General features: G+C 44.1%; 1 protein-coding gene across 1 annotated transcript in view; it reads left to right on the forward strand.

Annotated features, from left to right (window-relative positions):
- IARS2 (isoleucyl-tRNA synthetase 2, mitochondrial) overlaps nt 1-22,562 on the forward strand; it is a 628,540-nt gene that overhangs the window by 529,396 nt on the left and 76,582 nt on the right. The window contains exon 20 of the mRNA XM_086927919.1: nt 17,832-17,977. Within this exon, the coding sequence (XP_086784045.1) occupies nt 17,832-17,977 (146 nt within the window). The remainder of the gene's footprint in view (nt 1-17,831; nt 17,978-22,562) is intronic.

Consider the following 22,562-nt stretch of genomic DNA (forward strand, 5'->3'; position numbering starts at 1 on the left):
TCTGGAGACAGTGGACACGAATGAATACATTCAGGTGGAAACTGCAGATACCAGGGTTAGCAAACCCTATAAAATATACGAAATAACATTACGTATAGAGGGGGACAAGACGAGGAAAGTAAGAGGTCTCTTTTGGGATAATCTTTCGAAAGGCTATGACATCCTGTTAGCTGAAAAAGCCTGGCCACCACAGTTTGTCAGGGAGTGCTCTCATGGTGAAGAAATAATTATGCCTGCCTTCTCTAATCACATACCAATTCATAAAAAATATACACTTGCAAGAAAATGGGCAGTAGCCCAAGCTCCAGCTTTATATAAAAACCATGTAGGATGGGATGAGGATTCACCTCACCACAAAATCCAGTTAAAAAATCAACCCACTGCACAAAGGCAGTACCCAGTTAAACAAGAAGCTAAAAAGCAAGTCAAGGAGATTTTAGATCAACTTGAATATCAAGGGGTGATTGAAACATGCACCTCACAAATTAACAATCCTTTGTTTCCTGTCTCCAAACCAGACGATTCATAACGTCTAGTTTTGAACTACAGACACCTTAACTCCTGTTGTAAAACATTTGCAATACAAAACTGGCCAAGGCCAAGGTAAAGGGTGTTTCCGTAGTCTATCCTTGAGATCACGGTAGCTGCGACAATAGAACGTAGCATGGATTGGGAGATGACAGGTACTAGCTTCCGTAGCTGTCGGATAATGTTGGTACAGCTACCCACCACGGAAGAAATCTGATTGACCATTGATAGGTCGCAATCTAGTTTAATCCCCAGGCTCTTTACATTCGGGCTTGGTTTTGGGGCCGGGCCTAACTCTGCTGGCCAGTAGAGGTCACACCATGGTGAGGTGGCAGATGGAATCACCAATAGCTCGGTCTTATCTGGGTTAATTTTTAGAAGATTTTCTGTCATCCATTGGACCGTGTACCTCATGATGTTCTGGGTGTGAAGTTGTGCGGCACTTGTGTTATCGACACTCAGCAACAGCTGAGTGTCGTCCGCATAGTTAAATACTGTGCAGCCCATACGCGCCAGGAAAGCAATCAGAGGTTGCGCGTATAGGTTAAATAGAAGTGGGGATAGGGCCGAGCCCTGAGGTACCCCACATTCTAGCGTCCCCACTACAGATGTTTCTTCCCCAAGTTGTATTCTTTGGGTCCTACCCAACAGGAAGGATTGCAACCACCTGAAGGCCAGGCCATTGATACCAAAGTCACTCATTCTTTCTAGGAGCAGAGCATGGCTGACGGTATCGAACGCCGCTGAAAGATCTAACAAAATCAGGGCGCTCGGTCTCTTACCGTCAGCCAGGCTTCTCAATTCATCCAGCACCGCGAGCATCACCAACTCGGTGCTGTGATGTGCTCATAACCCTGCCTGTCGTTCATGGAGTAGATGGTGAGACTCCAAGTACTTGGACAGGGATTTTAGTACATGTTGTTCCAGTACTTTTGAAAGGAATGGTAGCTGAGAAATCGGCCTGTAGTTCTTTAGTATTGCAGGATCTGCGCCTGGCTTCTTCAGTAGGGGTCTTACACGCGCTTCTTTAGGTTCTGCTGGTATTTGCCCTGTCTTCAAGGATCTGTTTAGGAGGGAGATAACACGCTCCTCCAATAAGGGACGGGCTGCCTGAAAGACTTTCGGTGGACACGGGTCCGCTGGAGATCCAGATTTGATTCTATCCATCAGCTGTTCCAGACTCCGTGTGTCAATCTCTGGAAACAGTGCGATGGAGCAATCAACTGGTTCATGAGGGGCTGTAGGTGTATCCATCCCTTTTAACGGACCACTTTTTATCTCCTGGATAATAGTTCTTACTTTCTCCAGAAAGTATCCCTGGAAGGTATTGCAATCTATGGGGGACTGGGAGCTGTCAGGTTTTTTAGTCAACTCCGACAGGATCTTAAAAGTCTCTTTCTGTACATTGGCTGCCTTATTTAGGCGGGATTCATAGTATTCGGCTTTAGCAAGTGTGATTTGTTTTTTGTATGCATTGAGGGAGGATCGGTAGAGGTTTCTGGCTGAGTCCTGCTGAGTTTTCCTCCAACCTCTTTCCAGAGCTCTGAGTTTCCTTTTGTGGTCCCTCAGTGATGGCGTAAACCATGGGGCCTCCCTACCGGGTACTTTTATCAGCTTTGTTCTTTTAGGAGCTATCTGATCAATAGCTAGGGTCAAGCTCCGCGTTAAATCAGCGTATTGCTGGTCCAGGCTATAGTCTGGACTCAAGGACCGACTTGACCGCTTTCTCAATCATGGGGTCACAAAAACACTTCTGTCGACTCCCACAGGGATTCAAGAATAGCCCAGGATTATTCTCAGCAAGGGCAACAGAGTACTACAAATATACGACGATGAGGCATTATCCTATGTCGATGACATCTATCTCACAGATGATGACCTGGAGACTCACTTAAAAAGAGTGAACACCATAATACTTGGGTTCGCTTCAGAGGGTTACAAATTCAACTTTAAAAAGTCCCGAATTGCCCATCTAACTGTCCTTTTTTTAGGATATGAATTATCAAGTGAATGCAAGAGCCTAGCAGACAATTTCTTAGAGAAATGTGCTGTACTCCAAGCACCAAAAACGCTGAAGAATTTACAATCAATACTAGGTTTCCTGAATTTCGGAAGAACATACATACTAAATTATGCAGAGAGAGTTAAACCTCTCTATGAATTAATAAGACCAGATTTCAAACCAATAAATTGGACTCAGAAACACACAGAAATTTTAAGATCACTACAAACAGACATGTTAACTAAAACAAAATTGGAAACTCGTGAAAACACACACAATCTTGTAATCCGAATCATCCCAGGAAGATGCGGATTCACATACCTGACCTCTAATGAGGGAGAAACTGTACCTATAGCTTACAAATCACATTTGTACACTAAAGCTGAAATGAAATTCAGTTCTACAGAAAAAATTCTGACTGCGGTTCAAATTGCTGTAGCAAAAGAAAGAGCCCTAGCACAAGGTAAACGAATAATAATCGTTACACTGATACCTGCCTTAGAAGCAGTAACAAAAGCAAGCATTCCAAATGCCAAAGCATTACATCCGAGATGGATACAATGGGTTAATTCTCTTGCTGCTACAGACGTAGTATACAAATTTGATCCTAATTTAAAAACGCAAGAATTTCTGCAATATGAATATGAATGTCCTCTGCCGACTGAAATACTGCCTCTGGAACATTACGGCTGTATAATATATACAGACGGATCAGCACAACCCGCAGTTGGGGGTAAACAAGCATATAGTGCTGCATGCGCGATAGTTAAAGGTCGTTGGCATGGAGGGAAATCTAGACCAATGGTCACTAAAACTCAATCTCTAGGAGATTGTACAGCTCAGCCAGCTGAACTATTAGCATTTAAGATGGCGCTTGAAAATACCTATCGCGAATTCCCCACACTAATAGTGTGCGATTCATATTACTGCGTTCAGTCTTATAATAAATACTTGCAGAACTGGGTTCAGAATGGTTTCAAAGATGCAAAAGGTGGCACAATCAAGCATAAAACGCTTTGGGAACAAGTAGTTCTTTTACAGAAAGAACTACAAAAGACTCACATGATACATATACTGAGTCATCAATGTGATGGCGTTCACGTTGTGGGGAATTCATTGGCTGATGAAGCCGCGAAGGTAGCTGTGCAAACGGCTTTCGTAGCTGCTATCACCCGGTCAAAAACAAAAATAAACAGCATTATACTGCAAGCTGTAAGTGCTCCAGTAAAAGAGGACATAAATACACTCCCGAAAGGTTTTCCAGTAAAGTACTCATATATAACTGATGCGAACAATGTTCCATTTGCTCGAATCCTTGGAGTGGTGGATAGAGCAATTCCAAACATGGAACACAGATTAGGACTTATTGCAGTGGCACACGAAGGGCTAGCTTCTGCACATGCTGGTATTTCCGCCACAACATCATTATTAAAACCGAGATATTGGTGGCCGGGCATGAGAAAGCAAACTAAGAACTATGTTCTAGAATGTGAAATATGCCAAAGAATGAAAGTATCAACAGTAAAACGACCAGTACAGACGCCCCTTCTGATCTCAGATAAACCATTAGCATGTGTTTATCTGGACCACTGTGGTCCCTTACAAAGGGATGGTAACTATAATTGTATCATGGTCGCAGTGGATTCCTGCACGAGATTCATTTGGATGTGGCCCCAGCGCTCGGCTGACGCCAGAACTGTTATAAAAGATTTGCGAGTCTTTATCGGCACATTCTCAATTGGCATGCTACATTCTGATCAGGGTCCTGCGTTTAGCTCTCAAGCTTACAAAGAAGCCATTAACAGCATGGGCATTGCATTGTGGTACTCTTCTCCCTTTCATCCTGAGGGAAATGCGGTAGTGGAAAGAAAAAACCGGGACATAAAGCAATCTATAACGGCGAGGGTATTAGATTAGGCTGATGGGTGGGTCAAACATTTGACTGTGATACCAAAAAATAAAAAATGTGATAATTTTGAAAGGTTGTTGGAGCTAAATTCCGCTGTGCGCCGCACGCGTGATCAATGCTCACACGCGTGTGGCGTACACAGTGGAGTAGTCTCGGAATTCCTAATTAACCCCAAAAGACTATCAAAACAGTGTGGAATTTCAACACCACCCGGGATTTTGTGGTTGACTGTGCCACCCTCGCCCTTAAACGTAATTTTTTTGAATACGAAGGACAACTGTTTTTACAAGCAACAGGAACTTCGATGGGCAGCACATTTGCCCCATCAGTAGCGGGCCTCTATGTTTATGACTTCGAGTCAAAACACATCCTAAATTCGGCGAACCCATACGGCAATAACATCGCCGTATGGCGCCGATATATAGATGATGTGTTCATGATCTGGCAAGGAGATGAACCAACTCTACTCGATTTCTATGCCTGGATCAATACGTGTAATGATCATCTGAGGTTTACCCACGAACATTCTCAGGATGAACTTACGTTCCTGGATGTCACCATCACAAGGGGAGGCAACCGCCTGGAAACAAAAACTTTTTCAAAACCAACAGCAAAAAACAACTTGTTGCACTACACCAGTTACCACCCCCGGGCCCTACGGGAGAATCTCCCGTACGGACAATATCTAAGAATACGGCGTAACTGCAGCACCCTGTCCACTTATAAACAACAGGCGAGCATGCTGACTAACAAATTGGAGAAAAGGGGATACCCATCAAGGATATTGAACACCAGTCAAAAAAGAGCACAAAATCAACATAGGGAGGCCTTGTTGGAGGAAAACCCTCCCCCGGAAAGGAACGAGATCCCTCTAACCTGCGTCACAACCTATAACCCACTCTCCAACGCAGTGAGCAGATGTATATCTCGAAACTGGAGAATTATCACCAGCATCAAGGCACACTGGCAAAAACCACTCTTTTCTTACAAAAGGGCCACCAGTTTGAAAGACTCCTTGGTCCACACACGACCTAGAGATTGTGATAATCACAACCGATCACCAAGTGTTCTCAACGCCTGGGGTTTGCCACCAGTAACGGGTCATCACCCCTGTGGCAACTGTAGCATCTACCATTTAACATCCCATACCAAATTCTTGAACCTAACAGATGGATCACGCTGGGTTCAACGCAGCTACACCAACTGCAACACAACAAACGTGGTATATTTGATCACCTGTAGATGCAAGTTGCAGTACGTCGGAATGACATCCAGACGTGTCAAAACCAGAATTTGTGAGCACCGCAGCAATATTCGCTGCAGAAAATCGACCATGAAACTCACCACTCATTTCTTGCAAGCTAACCATGCACCCAACGACCTAGAATGGACAATTTTAGAACATCTGGAGGACAGCTCAGAGTCATTGCTATTCGAGAAGGAGCAACGTTGGGTGTACCGCCTGGGGACAAACTCTAAAGGCCTAAATGATGAGATACCGTGGGGCAGTGTACTACGCTGATGGGTTGGGTCACGAGATCAATAAAGTTTGAATACCAGCAAAAGTGTGCTAGTCCAGCCCGAAGTAGGTGAGAATCATTTTGTCTTCCCACTAATGGTAAATAAATTTTGAATACCAGCAAGAGTGTGCTAGCCCAGCCTTGAGTAGGTGAGAATCACTTTGTCTTCCCACAAATGAGAAATCCAACACCCCTAACACCAAATAGACAGGAGGGTCGTGCTTTTAGGATATCCTAATCATCCTATGCTGGGCAGTGCCAACCACAATGAGGGACAACTAACTTCTGCTCACCTGATGTACAACCTGTTATTGATAGCGATATCTTGTTACCTTGACAGGCCCTCCTGATTTGAATTTATTTTATCGGATCCAAGGTGTGATTAGAATAGGGGACTTGAACCCCCTAGCTTAGTGCTAGCAGCACCGTATTTAACCACCTCCCATGAGGAACTACTGAATCAATCATAATGGCCCATTCACCCCTGCTATAGATGCAGGGTTTAGAGACCAATTAGGTTGGTGCTAACTATCCAGGAAAATGGGGCTAAAAAATACCACCTCCCTACATTACCGGGAAACATCGACATCACAACCTTTCCCTGCCCTATGCTTATATATCACTATGGGGTTTCTTCAGCAACCCTCGTTCGTCTTGGGCATGACCCATAACAATTATTCACCTTTAACAAGAAACCGGTCTCGAGGCTTGACCCACACGGGGACTCGAACCCTGAAGCAGGGCTTTGCAAATACAGATCCGCCCTCCCACGTGGGCACATTCATCCAATCGCGCCTTCCGCCACACCCCCACCCCTGAAGCAGGGCATTGCAATAGCAGGACATTGCAAATACAGATCCGCCCCCCCACGTGGGCACTTTCGTCCTATCGTACCTGCCTCCACACCCCCACTGCCAAGCGTCAGTAAACGCGGGGCGTTGCCTCCGCGTCACGGACCCACGAGGGCTGGATTTACCCAATTAGGGGAATAGTGAATATAAACACACCGGCGTCCTGCTCCCTGTACTTCCGGGAGACAGACGCTGACCGAGTAGGTATTCGGAGGGGAGTCGCGTGCGCGAAAGTAAGTTGTTTCTCCTCCCTGCCATACAGGTGAGCACTGCGCCCTTTTCCTACGCGATTTTGACCTTGTTTGTTACGATATCCTAGATTAACGCCGCGTGAAGACATCCCACGCTGCCATTCCCGAAGGGGCGCAACCATGTCCCTTTTGAAGTGAGTTTCTGCAGAAACACCAAATCGCACTCACGTTTGTTTTTAAACTGCGTTTCCTTCTTGTCACGCTGTGAGAGGTACTTCCTTCTCATAGTTTGGGCTTAGGGTTCTCCATTAACATCCATTCCCTAGAATACTTGCAATTATCCTTGTATAACACTATGACTCACTAACTTAATCGCTCTGAGATTGGAGAGCGAGTAACGTTTTTTGCTCGCTGCAAATGAACATGGAGCATTATTTGGGCACGGACCTAATCACAGGGACGGTCCACATGGCTAATTTAGAAATACCCTAAGGAAGGATTCTAAGGTAGCACCCCAGTTTTGGTGGCACAATAAAAAGCTGTATAATGCTTAGTTTTACCTACAGGTGACGAATAGTGCTGATCAGAACTTCAGTATTGAAGATAATAACCCATCTTCTTCATGTCTATGTGTTGTGGTCTTGTCTGTCCCTGTTTCTTTTCCCCACAGGTTTCTTCCATACATCCCTACTAATTGAGTAGTGTGGTGTTGACGGACATTTTCCGTCCCATTTCACTGTATATATATATTTTTTCACACTTAGAGCCTCCCGGGAGGGTGCGCCTTAGTGCGCGCACACCACCGGAGGACTTTTGTTTAGGTCCTGAAGAAAGCTGAGCGACACGCTACAAACAGCTGAAACATGTCGACCAACCTATGTCTCTGATTTAGGATTCCGGTTCCGTAATTAAGAACCTGGGGAGTCCGTTCACTTTGTTTTTAATCAATGCAGGGTGGCCATTATTAAAAAAAATTCTAAAGGTACAACCCTTGCATTTTTTAATTTTTTGACACTTTGCACAATCACATTTAGTCACTTCCTAATTTGGCACTGTTACACTCACCACATCCTGCTCCGCTGTAACCAGGCGTCGTAGCACGCTGGGGAGACACTCGGTCACCCCAGCGGGGACCCGATGATGAAGCATGTCACCAACTAGTGGTGAGTGAGGGTCCTTCAAAAAAGTAAGGATTTTTCCCTTCCCACCCACAGCCGGGTGACCAACAAGCCCCTAGACTTGTCCCTAGCTGAGGATAGTCTTTTGGGGTTAATTAGGGATTCCGAGACTACTCCACTGTGTACGCCACACGCGTGTGAGCATTGATCACGCGTGCGGCGCACAGCGGAATTTAGCTCCAACAACCTTTCAAAATTATCACATTTTTTATTTTTTGGTATCACAGTCACTCCTTTGTTGTTTATTATATATAAAACCGGGGTACAGGAGTGTCTATGCCCTACCTCTCTTGTTGTTATTTAAAAATGGGTCAAACATTTAACAAGTGTCCAACGTAGTCTTAATAATCTGCCAAGAAATTCTCTAAAAGGTCTCACTCAATACGAACTATTGTTCGGTACTAGAATGCTAATTCAGGATCTTGACTGTCACACTTCAGTGGTAGAAGAAAAATGCTTTGATATCAAAGACCGTTTGGCTGTTTTACAGGATCTAAATGAAACAAGAAAAAGCCAACAACCACTGAAGAAAAACCACCTGTCCCAGCAAGACCTGTCTGGATTCCAAAGATTGGGGATCTGGTCAGAGAGAAGATCGCGGTGTAGAGGGAATTAGGGCCTTCTTACAGAAAAGCTGTACCTGTCTTAGCCATCAGCGGAACGAGATCAGTTGTACTACTGCCCCTTGTTGGTAAAAAGGAGAACCGAGTTGTATCCATCGACCTGGTAAAACCACACTCATGTGGCCAATAATAAGTAGTAGGCCCAGTGGACTTCCAAGAAATAGCAGAATACCGAAATTTGCTACAATCCAAGAGGCTCATGCTGAGAGACTAATCAAATTTGATGAACCTGCAGTGAATAAAAAAGGACTATGCAATAATGCCATGGAACTTGTGCCTCTTGAAACCCAAATTGCAACAGTTCGTCAAGAAACACCAATCTACAATGATGTAGCCTCTGACTATTCTAATGAAACAAAGAAAAATGCAAAAGCAAATGAAAATCCGGAAATAATTCCAACAATTGACAGAACTGCATCTGGCTACTTCATCAACTTCGACGACTTTTCAGAAGATCCAAGTGAGCATGAAGAAACGCCTGTATCAAAAACTTTCAAAGACAAAATAATTGAGCTTTCTCTCCAACTAAAAGAAACATATCTGATTTCACCATGGATTGAATTTTGGATTGTGTTAGGTGTACTTACTCTCCTGCTTTGGCTCATCATGGTTCTATGTTTGGGAAGATTCATTGATGGAAAATATAGTACAATGGACACAGCAGGTCAGAACATCAACTTGGTCCTAAAGCCTCACACATCCTCCCACATCGAGAAAAGAGAACTGTCACCTGTAAACATCTCAGCCAAACCAATACTCGGTGGGGTAGCATGGGACAGAAATGATTATGACATTTTTGGCCCGGTTGAGCTCTTGAAATATCCATACCAGACCAAGGTTTCATTAAGTGATTTTGTGACACCAAGTACTTTCTCTGATGATTGGGACTTTGAAACCATTAATAATATGATGTCAGATTTAGTAATGTCAGCCAAATTTACTGAACATGATTACTTACAGGGTTCATCGAATTATGAAGAGTTATACTGTTATAACCACTTTGGTGATCACTATTTGCATAAAACTGCACAGCCTAGAAATGTTTTATCTTATAACCAATGGGAACACTGTCCAACACCGCCAAAAGGCAGCTCGAAAAAATGTTATGAGAAATTCTAGTACTTCTCAGGGTTTAACAACAGTGATCCAAAAACGTTTTATTTTAAAATGTTAAATAGGACAGGAATGAAAACAATGTTGACCAATACTAAATTGATTTATTCTGAAAAATTTTATGACAAAATGTCTACATTTGGTTTCGAATTTTGGAAAAACAACATTGAAACAAAAATGATCTGGGGCACCAAAGATTGGCAAGTACAAGGCCTAGAAGCATTATTTAAGGCCTGCATGATCCCAGAACAAATGATATTTTTGAATGATACAATTCAACAAACTACTTGTCTTGGCTTAGCTAAGATAAAAGACTTAAATACACCGTCTATTCCGAAACCCATAACTGATAGTGATAGCACTACAGATGTGGAGATAGACATAACCCATATTTTTCACCAAAACAGAACACATCCTGATTGGAAAAAGTGGTTGATCTGGCCAACAGACACGAATAACTGTCAAGATAGATTCCTGAACAAAACACAGGGGTTAAAAATGACCAGGCCAGACCCAAGACACTCCCAGAGACAACATCCAGGGATAGTTACAACATACAGTGTAGGGAAGCTATGCCTTGAGTGGCTACAGAAATCCACATTGGCTGAAATTAAGCAACACTTGACTTTACTTAAAGACGGTGCTGACTTGCGTGATTTCATAATGGGACCACGCAAACAGCGTCAAAAACGTTTCATAGCGGCCGATATATACGCTGCATACAACGAAGCTTGAAAAGTAATGCAAATTGAAACAGCAGAAAAAATACGAGAAATTGATCGTATTAATTTGGAAAAATCACTTTCTGTAGTGGACAATGGGTTAACAACTCTGTCCTCCAGAATATATTCATTGGACAGCATTGTATCATCTGCTATTGAAATAATAGAACAGGACTTACTAATGTTACAACATGGACAGTCTCAATTACGTTCTATTGTACAGCTTGGTTGGACGTTGCAAAATCTGCGTTCAGGCTACGTACCATGGCGTTTAATCAACACAACGTCATTATTCGGTTTCTTTAACCTTACTTATAAACATATCAGTTTGGCACAAAAAGGAGCAGATTATACGATTCTGAGCATTGAAAAACTTGAGAGATTACCATTGACAATGTCAGAGAGACCTGTCATTGAATGGATAATACACGGAACAATTTCAATTCCGATAACAACATTCCAGTTCAAATACTGCCAAGAGTATATACCTGCAGGCCAGTATGAAAAGTTGGGTAAAGAATACATCAAATCAACATGGGATTTATCCTATACACACAGATGTTATAGTGAAGGGAAAAGGGATGTATTCCTTAGTGGTAACAAATGTAAAAAAATCACTAAGCAGTACACTTCTGTGTCAAGGTATTAACTTGCACGGAGCCTGCGAAGGGTCTTCAAATAACCTTTCATGTCATCTGCATGGCACGCCTGCAAAACAGATAGAACCATTTTTCAAACAACTTACTAACAGGAGTTACATTTTAATAAGTGACCACAGCTGTTGTGGGATGGTGCCAGGGAAAGCTTATCTCGTGACCGTAACTTCCAGGGTCGTTTGCTGTATGCAAGTATTATATCCACACAGCAATCCAGATATGGGGGCTGCGTTATGGCCTTCGTTGAACATCTCTTCTATTCGAATTGATACTTTAAGCAGAATGAAGTCTATTCTTTTACAGACAACTGTGCCTCTAACGTCATCTAAAGAAACATATGATCTGCAAATGACAAGGACATCGGCAGAGATGCATTCTCTTTTATCGACAAATTGCCCCGCGCATTTCGCAGAAATGTTAAACCAAATCTTAAACATGTCTGATACCAGTGGCATCGCACATGTATTTAAGACAGTTTTTTCGGGACTGTTAGCACCCTTTGAAACAGTTCTGTGCATCTTCCTGAATTTTGTCCATTCTGTCGCGGCCTACCATTAATCTTGGGACTCGTGGCAGGAATTTTATTTTTGTTCCTTCTGCTCCGATATGGCAAGCCAATCCACAGACAAGACTCTAGCAACGATGGAAGAAACGATCCTAGCAATACGATACCGAGACCGTATCACTAAGGTCCTCGGATTGGCCCGGCTAAGAGATCGAAGTACAACCTGGTTTCTTTCATTCAGACCAATTCGGTAGGATTCCATCTTACCTGTGCTTCGATGTCTGCTATGCAGAGAAGAATGCGTGTTAGACATCTGTCTTACACTACCATCAGCAGTACCAAAGGATATCGATACTTTGCTAGGTCCGGTAACGACTCATGCATCGTGTTGTCCCCAGCAGCTACCTATTCTGATGACAGCATTCGTTGAGACTTCACCACTACGAGTAGGTGGCGGTGAGGTACGAGAGGAAAGCAGCACCATATAGGTACAACCTTCTGTGAGCATTGCTGATCCAAACATCGATGTTAGCAATCACGTTCCAAACTGCACAGTCGCAGCATTTTCGAACTTGGTCGAACTTTCACCTGATGTTGTAGACCATTTTTTTGCGAGTCTGTCTGATATGATGTTCTCTCCAGTCAACAAGAATAATTCTTTAAAAAAAACAATGATCACACAGCGTTCCCTGAACTCTGAATTCGGCCTTCAGTTTTGATAAACAAAGCTACTGAAAGAATTTGGAACTATTTTTTCCCCTGAAAACGAAATTATTTTTTTCCATTTCCAAAATATTTACCTTTTTTTTGGCACATGGTACTCTGCTTAAAGTAGAACTATTCTTAGAGAACAGAGCTTCTATTTTTAGGATACTAGAGACAATATTTTACCTCAGTCTCTAGCACATACAGCATTTTGTATAAATATGTGATGGAATCGTCTCGACCTTCTTTTCTGTATTCAGAGCCATTTCATGTGTAAATTTTCGCAAATCATTCAGCTAATTTATATATGCATTTTTATGAATGATGACACTGCTTAAAAAGCGTACAGTACCAATACTCATTTTCGTGTATTTACCATATACCATTTCAAATGCGAAATATGCATTTTGGGGTGGGTTGGATAACACACATGCATTGTTACATGTTTATTATTGCTTAGTTTTTCAGTAATGATGGACATTAATCCGTGGAGTGGGTGTTGTATTTCTATCTAGGACCCTAATTCGATATTCCCGATTCATGCTCTTGTGCGGTTATAATCAATAATATCCTTCCAAAGGCAAAAGAATCATATCCATATTCAGTAATAGCCCATGCAGTCCAAAGCACAGCACGGCTACTCCCATCGACTCCTAGAAAGCACAACGCGTTCTTTAAACAAACCAAGCCTCCAGCAGCCCGGGAAATTCCCCCCCTGCTTTTGTTTTGATTTGAACCAGAACTCCTGGAATCCAGCAAGAACTGTTAGTTCTTAGTGACGTCCTATGTCCAACCTTACGTCAAACCCGGCACCTTTCAGGTATAAAATACCAACAGTTGCCTTAAGCAAACACACTGCGGTTTGGAGCAGAGCGGCTATCTACTTGCCCGAGAGCCCAGCTGATGCGAGAGCCCACGGAAACCGCCACTCCCCTTTAACGCTACTTTTTCTCACGCCGAGAAAATCCAGCTCTGGTGTTCCCGAGTCACCCTTGCGGGTTGCTGGGAGATCGAGTCCTGAAGAAAGAGATACCAGACCTCCCACATTCTATTACTAAGGTACGGAGCTGACTAAACCCTTAAAGAGAATTCTTGATTCAGATCCTTGGCAAAAACAATCTTAACCAACTTAACTTAAACTGCTACTTACTTACTCCTTCCCAAGTGTTAGGCTTAGGTCAGGTACATCGGGGTAGGCGTAGTTAGAAGCACCAGTTGAGTACGTTAGTCAATGGTTTTATGTATGTATATACATTTTATCTATTTTAAGTATCATATGGCTAAGAAACCATATCTATGCTTTTACAGTATTATTTCGTAATACTACTTTTACTGTACGCACTTTACTTCATAATAAGTATTGCAATTGTGGCAATTAATTTCTCTTGCATGAGAAAGAAGACTGCTCAATAAAATAACACCTTTTTATTGAAAACGCCCGTTTCTCTGCACTCTAGTGAAACTAAGTATGCACGGTTGACTGAGTGAAATAGCTGCCTATTGTTTTCACATGACTCTAGAGATACACTCTATTCTGAGGGAGCAAAGTTGACATGTTTGTACGGTTGTCAGAAACTAATCCCTTCTTGTCTAATCTGGAGAGTTAACTCTTTCCTGAACATTCGAGAAAGTTTCTAGTGACCTCTGAGCTAGCTGGCGAAACTAATGAAGTCTAATATAGTCAGTAGAGACCTAGTCGACCTCAGTCCTACGTCTACACTGCTGTTTATATTATTCCAATGCGCAGAGCCTATTGGGAATATAGGAACTACACTACAACTGCTGCAACAAAACTGTTGTGCATCTTGATGGGGCTGAACTTACTGACAGTATGAAGTACCTCTGCCGAAGCCCATAAAGGAACGGTAGGCTGATGCGGCTGACGAGGAGTGGCAGATACGCTCATGGAGCGTGCTGTGGCACTACTCGCCTTGAACTAATCCAGATACAAATCTGCCTTGTCTCCAAGCAGTTGAGTACTGTCAAAGTGTATGTCCATAAGCGCCGATTGGACACAGTCTGAGAAAACTAGTTGACTGCAGCCAGGCGTGGCACCGAATGATGACGTTGGTGCCAATGGCCGCCTGCTGGAATCAGTGGTGTCCAAGCCACTATGAATTGTGAACTTGACTGCATCTTGACTGCCCTGGGTTAGGACAGGTAGGAGGACTTTTGGAACACCTGGGACTTGAGGCATCAAATCCCTAAGAGAGTGGCAATAGCGGCAAAGGAGGCAGATGGCATTCACATACCTGAAGGTGAAGCAGGTAGAAGAAAATAGTCTCTTACCAAAGGTCTGCACGTGTTTGAATACCCTAATGGGGGAGTAATCAGAAAGGTATTCGGGTCAGTCCGACTTGTACATGCCTGCACCGCCAAGCTTTGAAGAGAGGGCTGCTGAGACAAACATGCTGAGCCGCCCCGGGCAAGGTGATGGCATCTCGCAATCAGGCATTCGACTAACGAATCAGAGCAAAGTTTGGCCCAAGCCCCTAAAAGGTGATCTTTAAGTGCCTCATTAAAGGGCAGAAAGGGCTCGCAAACTCTTTGAAATGGTAAAACAACAATCAAACAAACTGACAAGAACCGCTCAAGAGGTAACTAAATCCCTAATGAACTATGATGAGTTCTCCTCCTTCTTTGCAACCAAAATCAATTCTCTGGGAAACTAGCTGAATTCCACCGCTAGCGCCCTTTCTCTACCTCCGGCGACACAAACCAACATCTCCACTCACCTCCACCAGGTAGCACCCAAAAACCAAGCTCACTGGTCTTCCTTCGACTTATACGATGACCATATCATCTTAAAAATCTTAGCATCCATTAAACCAAACAACCACTTCAATGACCCACTACCAACCAACTGCTTATCCCCAACCAACCAATTTATCATACCCATTTGGACCACAATATTCAATGCTTCTCTATCGCAAGGGTCCATACCTGACTCTCTAACAGCTGGGCAAGTAATCCTGATCTTAAAAAAAAACACCCAAAATCCTGCTGAACCAGACAACTTCAGACCTATATCCAATATTCCACTTCTAGTTAAAGTTCTCAAAGAATGCGTGCAGCAACAACTTAGCCAACACATCGCCAAATTTACCCTTCAAGACGTATGCTAATCTGGCTTTCGGCCAGATCACAGCACTGAAACTACTATTCTCCACATAGTAGATGATGCTCTTCTAGCCCTAGACCAGGACAAAAAATGTCTCTTAGTTCTTCTGGACCTATCATCGGACGTCAAAATAGTCAACCATGAGAAGTTACTAGAACATCTTGAAAACAGGATGGGATTAAGGGGACCGTCCTCGAATGGTTTAAATCCTTCCTTTGTAACAGCTCTCAAAGATTCTTAGTTAATCGGAAACTATCCAATCCTCCAATGACAATCGGAGTTCCCCATGGTTCAACTCTCTCCCCCATGCTTTTTAATTTCTTTCTGGAACCGTTAGCTAAAATTCTGCATATCGCCAACATCTCTTTCCACATGTATGCAAATGACACGCAGCTCTACATCAAAATCTCATCTCTAGAAGAGATCAAAACAATGAATGAGGCTCTAAAGCTAACTGTGCAATGGCTTGGCAGCAATCAGCTCAAGCTGAATGCACAAAAAACAGAATTCTTGCTAATCTCCCCCCCAAAGGTTCAACAGACATTCGGGAATGGACCAACTCGATCACCCCGCTAAACTGCACCCCTACTATAGTGGACCCAGCCAAATCACTTGGAATCACACTGGACAAGAACTTGAATATGAGAGCCCACATCAACACACTAGCCAAAAATGCAAGGTTTCACCTGAGCTACCCAAGAAAATTAAAGCCATTCCTAGATACATCGGACCTTAAAATGGCAGTTCAGGCACTAGTTATTTCTAGGATCGAGTACGGATGCTCTACCCTCTCCGGACTACCCAAGATCTCAATGGCTCCCCAAATGCTTGTCTCAACGCAGCCGCAAGACTCCTAAAAGGATCAAAAAAACTCGACCACATCTCTCCGCACCTCAAAGCACTGAACTGGCTCCTGTACGAAGCCAGAATACTGCTCAAATTGGCCTGTGTCACACACAAAGCACTACACTCTAACTCTCCAGCGTATCTTGCCCAGAAAATCGTGGTCTCCGGAGGAAACAGGCACTCCCAGTCCGGCAGGGCTTTTGATCTGAAACCTCCCTTCTTCCGGAAGAAGAAAACATACAGCAGAGCCTTCTCTAGGGCCGCACCCAGAATCTGGAACTTGCTGCCGCCCTACATCAGAAGAATACCATGCTTGGCTAGATTCAAAAAGGAAGCAAAGACCTTCCTAATGGGCAAATTCCTTCCTAAACACGCTCAGCGCTTATACAGCTTTGCTGCCTAACAACATGCTCTCTTCTTGACCTCTACCTATGTATGCCAATCTAGACTTCCTTGATGTAGCCTATGCAATGTCTTGTACCATGGCTGTTGCTATTTCCTTCTACCTCATTCGTACCTCACTGTTCACTTTATGGGGCAGAGTCTAGTGCTGTATAATCTGTCTCTGCTCCTGCTAATGTTTGTACCCTTGTTTGCCTATTCCCTCTCAATACATTACCCTGCTTCTGACGGCAAAACGCTTCTCATGAATTCGTCTGTCTTGAATTATTCTGTAAACATCTTGCTTGACTCTGTAAAGCGCTCTGATTCCCTAACGGGTCATGTTCGCACTCTATAAAACACTAAATAAAACTCTCCCAGTAAGATGAGACGTCTAAGAGGTGGGAGTGGAACCACTACGCCGTCCACCGAATATCAAGGCAGCAGGGTTGCTACTAAAATCAGCCAGTACATTTTAGGCGGTGGAATGTATTTCACTTCCTTCCCTGCATCTGGATTCCAGCAGGCTTTGTAGACCTGGGCTGTGTCATGAAAGGGCCTCAGTCCTGGGAGCTGTGCAGCAGAAGGGGAGGAGGTTAAGTGATGTGGGGTTTCAGCAAAACACTGCTATCTTCATTAGCCTTTAGGTCATGCCCCTGGTTGGTTGTAATTTGTTTTGTAGTTCGATTATAGTTTACTAACCAGATTTGTATTAAGATCTTAACAACTCTCCTTTTGACTTAAAGATCAAGTGTATTTTTTATTTAGATGTTTTGGACTGTGTAGTTTATTACGCTCCAGGTAAAATTACTCACCAGAGTCCGAGTTACTTCTTGTTGAATGGAAATCACAAAATTGATGTTTGCCAATTATTTCACCTGGAAAAATCAGTGCCAGAAGATGTATTGGTTTGTAGACATTTCTTTAATCACATACCTTCATGCTGAGGCTCTTATTTCTTGCGATTCTTCGTTTTCTAGGCTTTACTGTGAAGAGCAAAAAAGCCCCAAACGCCGCTCATGTCAAACAGTTTTGGCTACAGCAGTTGATATTCTTGTGCGCTCATTTGCTCCTGTTCTTCCTCACTTGGCAGAAGAGGTATTCCAGCATCTTCAATATACAAAAGGTAGGAGAAATGTAAATCATTTAATATGAATACATTGAACTTTAAAATAAACAGGTTCTATATATTTACAAATCTAGCTACCTATACTGAGCATGATTTACCGTAAAGTTTGTATGTGGTGTTCAGTGAGTATCTAGGAGACTTGAAAACGATAGCCATTTTGAAACAATGCAACGATGCAGCATATTTACAATTTACAGAAATTTAACACAATTACAGGAGTCTTGTTGATTTATGTGGCTTCTTGAAATAACGAAGTTCATTAAAATGCTTAAAACACTAGATCAGTGAACAAATGGTTACATGGCAGATAGTGTCCCTAAGCGAATTGGGAGAATCCATCTTGGAACCAAATGAAAATAAGTTTAACAAACTCACAACTCTTTTGTGCACATATTCATTTGTTTTAGAAAATCTGAAAAAGGTTTTTGACTTGGACTTTGCTTGTGGACTGGATAAACTTTTTTTCACTTTATTATTAAAGATTTAGCCTTTGCAAGTTCATCTCGAAGTGGAAACGGTAGATGCTACAATTTCAAATTTGGACTGCATTTAAAAATAAAAAAGTTTGTTGGCTGGAATTCTCTGCTAGCCAGAATTAAAATGTAAATTGATACTTGTATAGCGCACTACTCACCCGTAAGGGTCTCAAGGCGCTTGTACGAATACCGCTGTGGAACCCATCCTGGCTTTCCCTATGAGGCATCCACTCCTGGGCACCCCCAAGGTGGAGGCCAGGCATCCTTAGCGTTGTGGGGGCCGTTGTGGAGATTAAGCAAGCTATTGCCCAGAGTTGCAGAATGGGACTCCATGATTGGAATAGGCACTGTGGCGAGAATTATCAGGTCCGTGGAATTTTGAGCCCAAGACCTGCCGAGGCGGGGAAGTGAACCCTGGTCCTGGGCTAGACCTCTGCATCAGGGTATGCCGCTCTAATCATTGAGCCACACTTCTAAAGAATTAAGATATTCAATTAAGATAACAATTGTTGAATAGCAATACAAAGCCAGCATAGAGCACACTTTAGGCTTAGCCATGTGTGAGCTTGTGCTGAAAGTCATGTGACATACGGATTCATAAAACACAGGACTGGCACAAGGTTAGCTGGACATAGAGCACATTGACTCTTGAAATGCATTCAATTTGCGTCAGCTCAGTGTCCACTTTATTCCAGAGTACAGGAGGCGCCTCAGAACCACTGAGGAGCGTCATGAGAAACCAAACTAGTATTTATTACTAAGGACTGTATCTAAGGAAGCCTCACCAGCACTATTGTAGGGATCCTCAGATGGCACAGGTGCCAGTAAACCTCTTTAAATCCCTATAACAAATGTTAGAGGGCATCCACTCTGAGCTGGCTCTACAATGCCACCACAAAGATAGCTCACCTCATCTGCAATTCCACCTCCCTCCCTCCCCTGAAAGCTTTTTGGTGCAGGCGTCTACTAGTCCAGAGAAACTGAATCACTTTCCAACTCTCCCCCCAATGGAAAGTCCTAATGGGTGACGATTTTTGCGAAGAAGGTAATATCTTCCACCAGCTTGGTCCTCGGATAGTTGCCTGCTGGGCTGCTGATCCCACGCTCTTTGGGATTTGGTGGATCAAGAGCTTCCAAGTTTCCTGGAAGATCTCTGACCTGGTCGTACCCAAGGCATACACGGCGGTCGTAATGCAGCCAAGTTCACAATTGCTGTGGCTTGGATATCGCAGAATCCATAGAGAGAGCCATTGGAACCAGTGTCGCCACACTTGGCTACAATCAACAAAGTCCCAGGCAATGTTCAATTGTCCCTTATGTACTTGCCCTTTGACAGGACTAGCTTCTTTGAGGACAAGGCAGATTCTGCTCTGAAGCTGAAGAGAACAGAGCCATAGTACGCTCCATGGACTTATCTCCCCCACCACACCAGCTGCAGCAGCCCTATCATTCCTTTTGTGGTTTCAGCAGAGATAACCCATACCACCAGCCACTTCCACCCCACTAAGGTGCCCAACCATTAGACGGCCGAAGCTGTGGTGTCCACCGATCCCATGGTCACTGTCTGCATCCCACCCAGCCTAATGCCTTCCCAAGGGCCCCACCTTCCAAATCCCTTTAGCGTACCCTTAGTGGAGCACAGCCATCTGGTTGTGGGCACGTTCCAACGATTCTTGCCAGGTTGCCAGACCATAACATCAGACAGGTAGGTCCAGCAGATAGTCCAGAAGGGATATGCCTTACCCTTCAATTCCACTCCGCCACACCTTACACGTCTCCAGAATGACTGACCGAGTAGCGTCTGTCTGTCTTGCGTCAGGAAGTGCATGCGCTTTTTGCCAAAGAGACTATCAAGAGGGTGCCTACACCAGAAACTGGTTGTGGTTGTTATTCCTGCTACTTTCTTGTGCCAACCACAGAAGAGGCCTTTGTCCTATTTTAGTTGTGCACTCTCTTAAAGCCTTCCTCCAGGAGTACTAATTTAAAAAGCTCCCCCAGCTTAGGTTTTGTCTGTTCTTGACGCTGGATTTGTAGGGCTCCTATCTCAATATACTGGTCCTCGGGGCCCATTGGCGTTAGTGGTTGTACATGGCTGGGACGTGAGCTTTGTCAGGTCGCTCCAATGGTGGTGGTAGCAGCACAATTTCGGAGGTCAGGGTTCCCAGTCTTCCTCTACTTTTACGACTGGCTAATGAAGGCAGGTTTGCCCCAGGCATTCGTCAACCACTACCAGACTAGGGCGAACAGCCTGTCATGCTAAAGTCACACCTGACTCCTTCTCATACGCTCCCCTTCATCAAAGCCAATTTGCACAAGGTCCACTTTTTTCCCTTTACCCCAAAAAGTAGAGTCCAAAACATTCAGGCTATGATTCTGGTCTTTAAGCCTCAGTCCGGGATCACAGTGAGGTCTGGAACTACTGGGACGGATGGCTTCCTGCATCCTACTTGTACAGCATACCAGGTAGCATTTGCAGGCATGCAGTGGGATCTCAAGTCTCAGTGGCCCCACATCAAGGCGACCTCTCCGACCAAGTCCAAGAGGTGACTGCAAGAAATCTGCAGTAGTTGTTACAGGACTGCAGTTGGGTTAGTGGCAGACTTCTCTCTCTACCCACCCTGAGCCGACAGTGGTGATCGATGTGTCCCTTCAGGGTTGAGTAGGCCACCTGGGAGAGGTGGAGATCAGAGGCCTTTGGTCTCTGGTGGAGCTCCATCTCCACATTAACCTCTTGATGCTGAGGACCAGTAGGTTGGCATTGAAGGCCTTCACTCCATCCGTCAAGGCGAGGCTGGTACATGTGCTTACGTATTAGTCAACCGCCATGTTGTATTGCAACAACCAGGGTGAGGTGGGGGTCACAGACCCTGTGCCTGGAGGTATTGCCCCTCTGAACATGGCTGAACAATCAAGACCTTTTCCTGGTGGTGAAACACCTGGCAGGATTTTTGGATGCTAGGGCAAATGAGGATGAGGAGAACCGTGGCTCGATCTTTTAGTCACCGCTGTAAATGCCCAATGTCAGCTGTTCTGCACACTTGAGTTTCCAAGGCGTCTCTTGCTAGAAGGCACGACCTGCCTAAGGTGGGACTCTTGACTCCTGTATGTCTTCCTGTCGATACCTCTTCTGTCCCAGGGTTGGAAGAAGATCATGACCACAGGGCTCAAGTCATGCTAGTTTTCCGAGATTGGATGCAGTGAGTTTGGTATCCAGAACTCTTAGACATGTGCATCTGTCCTCTGATCAGGCTGCCCCTCCGTGAAGCTTTACGGTCGCAGCAGCAGGGCAGGGTCCTGCATCCAGGCCTTTGCCTCCTCCACCTTCATGCTTGGAGATGCATCGATGAGAGCTGAACACTTTCAACCTTCTATGTAGGTGGTTGATGTCATCTTTCCAGCCAGGCGTCCCTCGGCAAAAACTGTATACACCTGTAGTTGGGGCATGTTTGTAGTTTGGTGCGACACACAGTAAAAAGACCCCCCTCCAGGAAAAGTTATCTGGCATTTTGTTGTTGGTTTTGTCTCTCGTCTGGTAAGGCTTTTCTCTGGGCGCAGTTGAATGGTATTTTTGCCTCTTCAAGCTTTTCTGCAGTTGCCAGATTGGCCCTCATTATTTAAATCACCTGTTGTGATTTGTTTTCTGAAATGTGTACAACATGTATTTCCTCGCTCTCCTTTTGTCCTGCTACAGTTGGACTTTTAACTTGTTCCTCACTTACTTGATGTGTATTACTTTTGAACGACTTCATAGCTGTCACCTGAGGCTTCTCACCCTCAAGACGGTGTACATTGTCATTGTAACAGCGGCAAGACAAATGAGTGAGCTTCAGACTCTCTGTATTTACCGGCCAGGCAGTACTGTATCCATATATTTATTACATCAGAAAGAAACAAGTTAGTGTTAGATTCCTTACCTTACAATATCCCCGGGCGTCAGACTGGATCCGGAAAGTTTTGTGTAGCAGTTCCCTTGCGCGTCGGTAGGCGAAGTCTGCGGCTCTGCGTCCGTCGTCGGCATCGTCTTCGCCGGGATGACATCGTCGTCGTACTTAGACGCCGCCCTCGCGCGCTGACATCAGTTCTTGTTCTTTTTTTCCGCGCCAGCA

The sequence above is a fragment of the Lissotriton vulgaris genome, chromosome 6 (assembly GCF_964263255.1).
Source record: "Lissotriton vulgaris chromosome 6, aLisVul1.2, whole genome shotgun sequence".
NCBI classification, from domain to species: Eukaryota; Metazoa; Chordata; class Amphibia; order Caudata; family Salamandridae; genus Lissotriton; species Lissotriton vulgaris.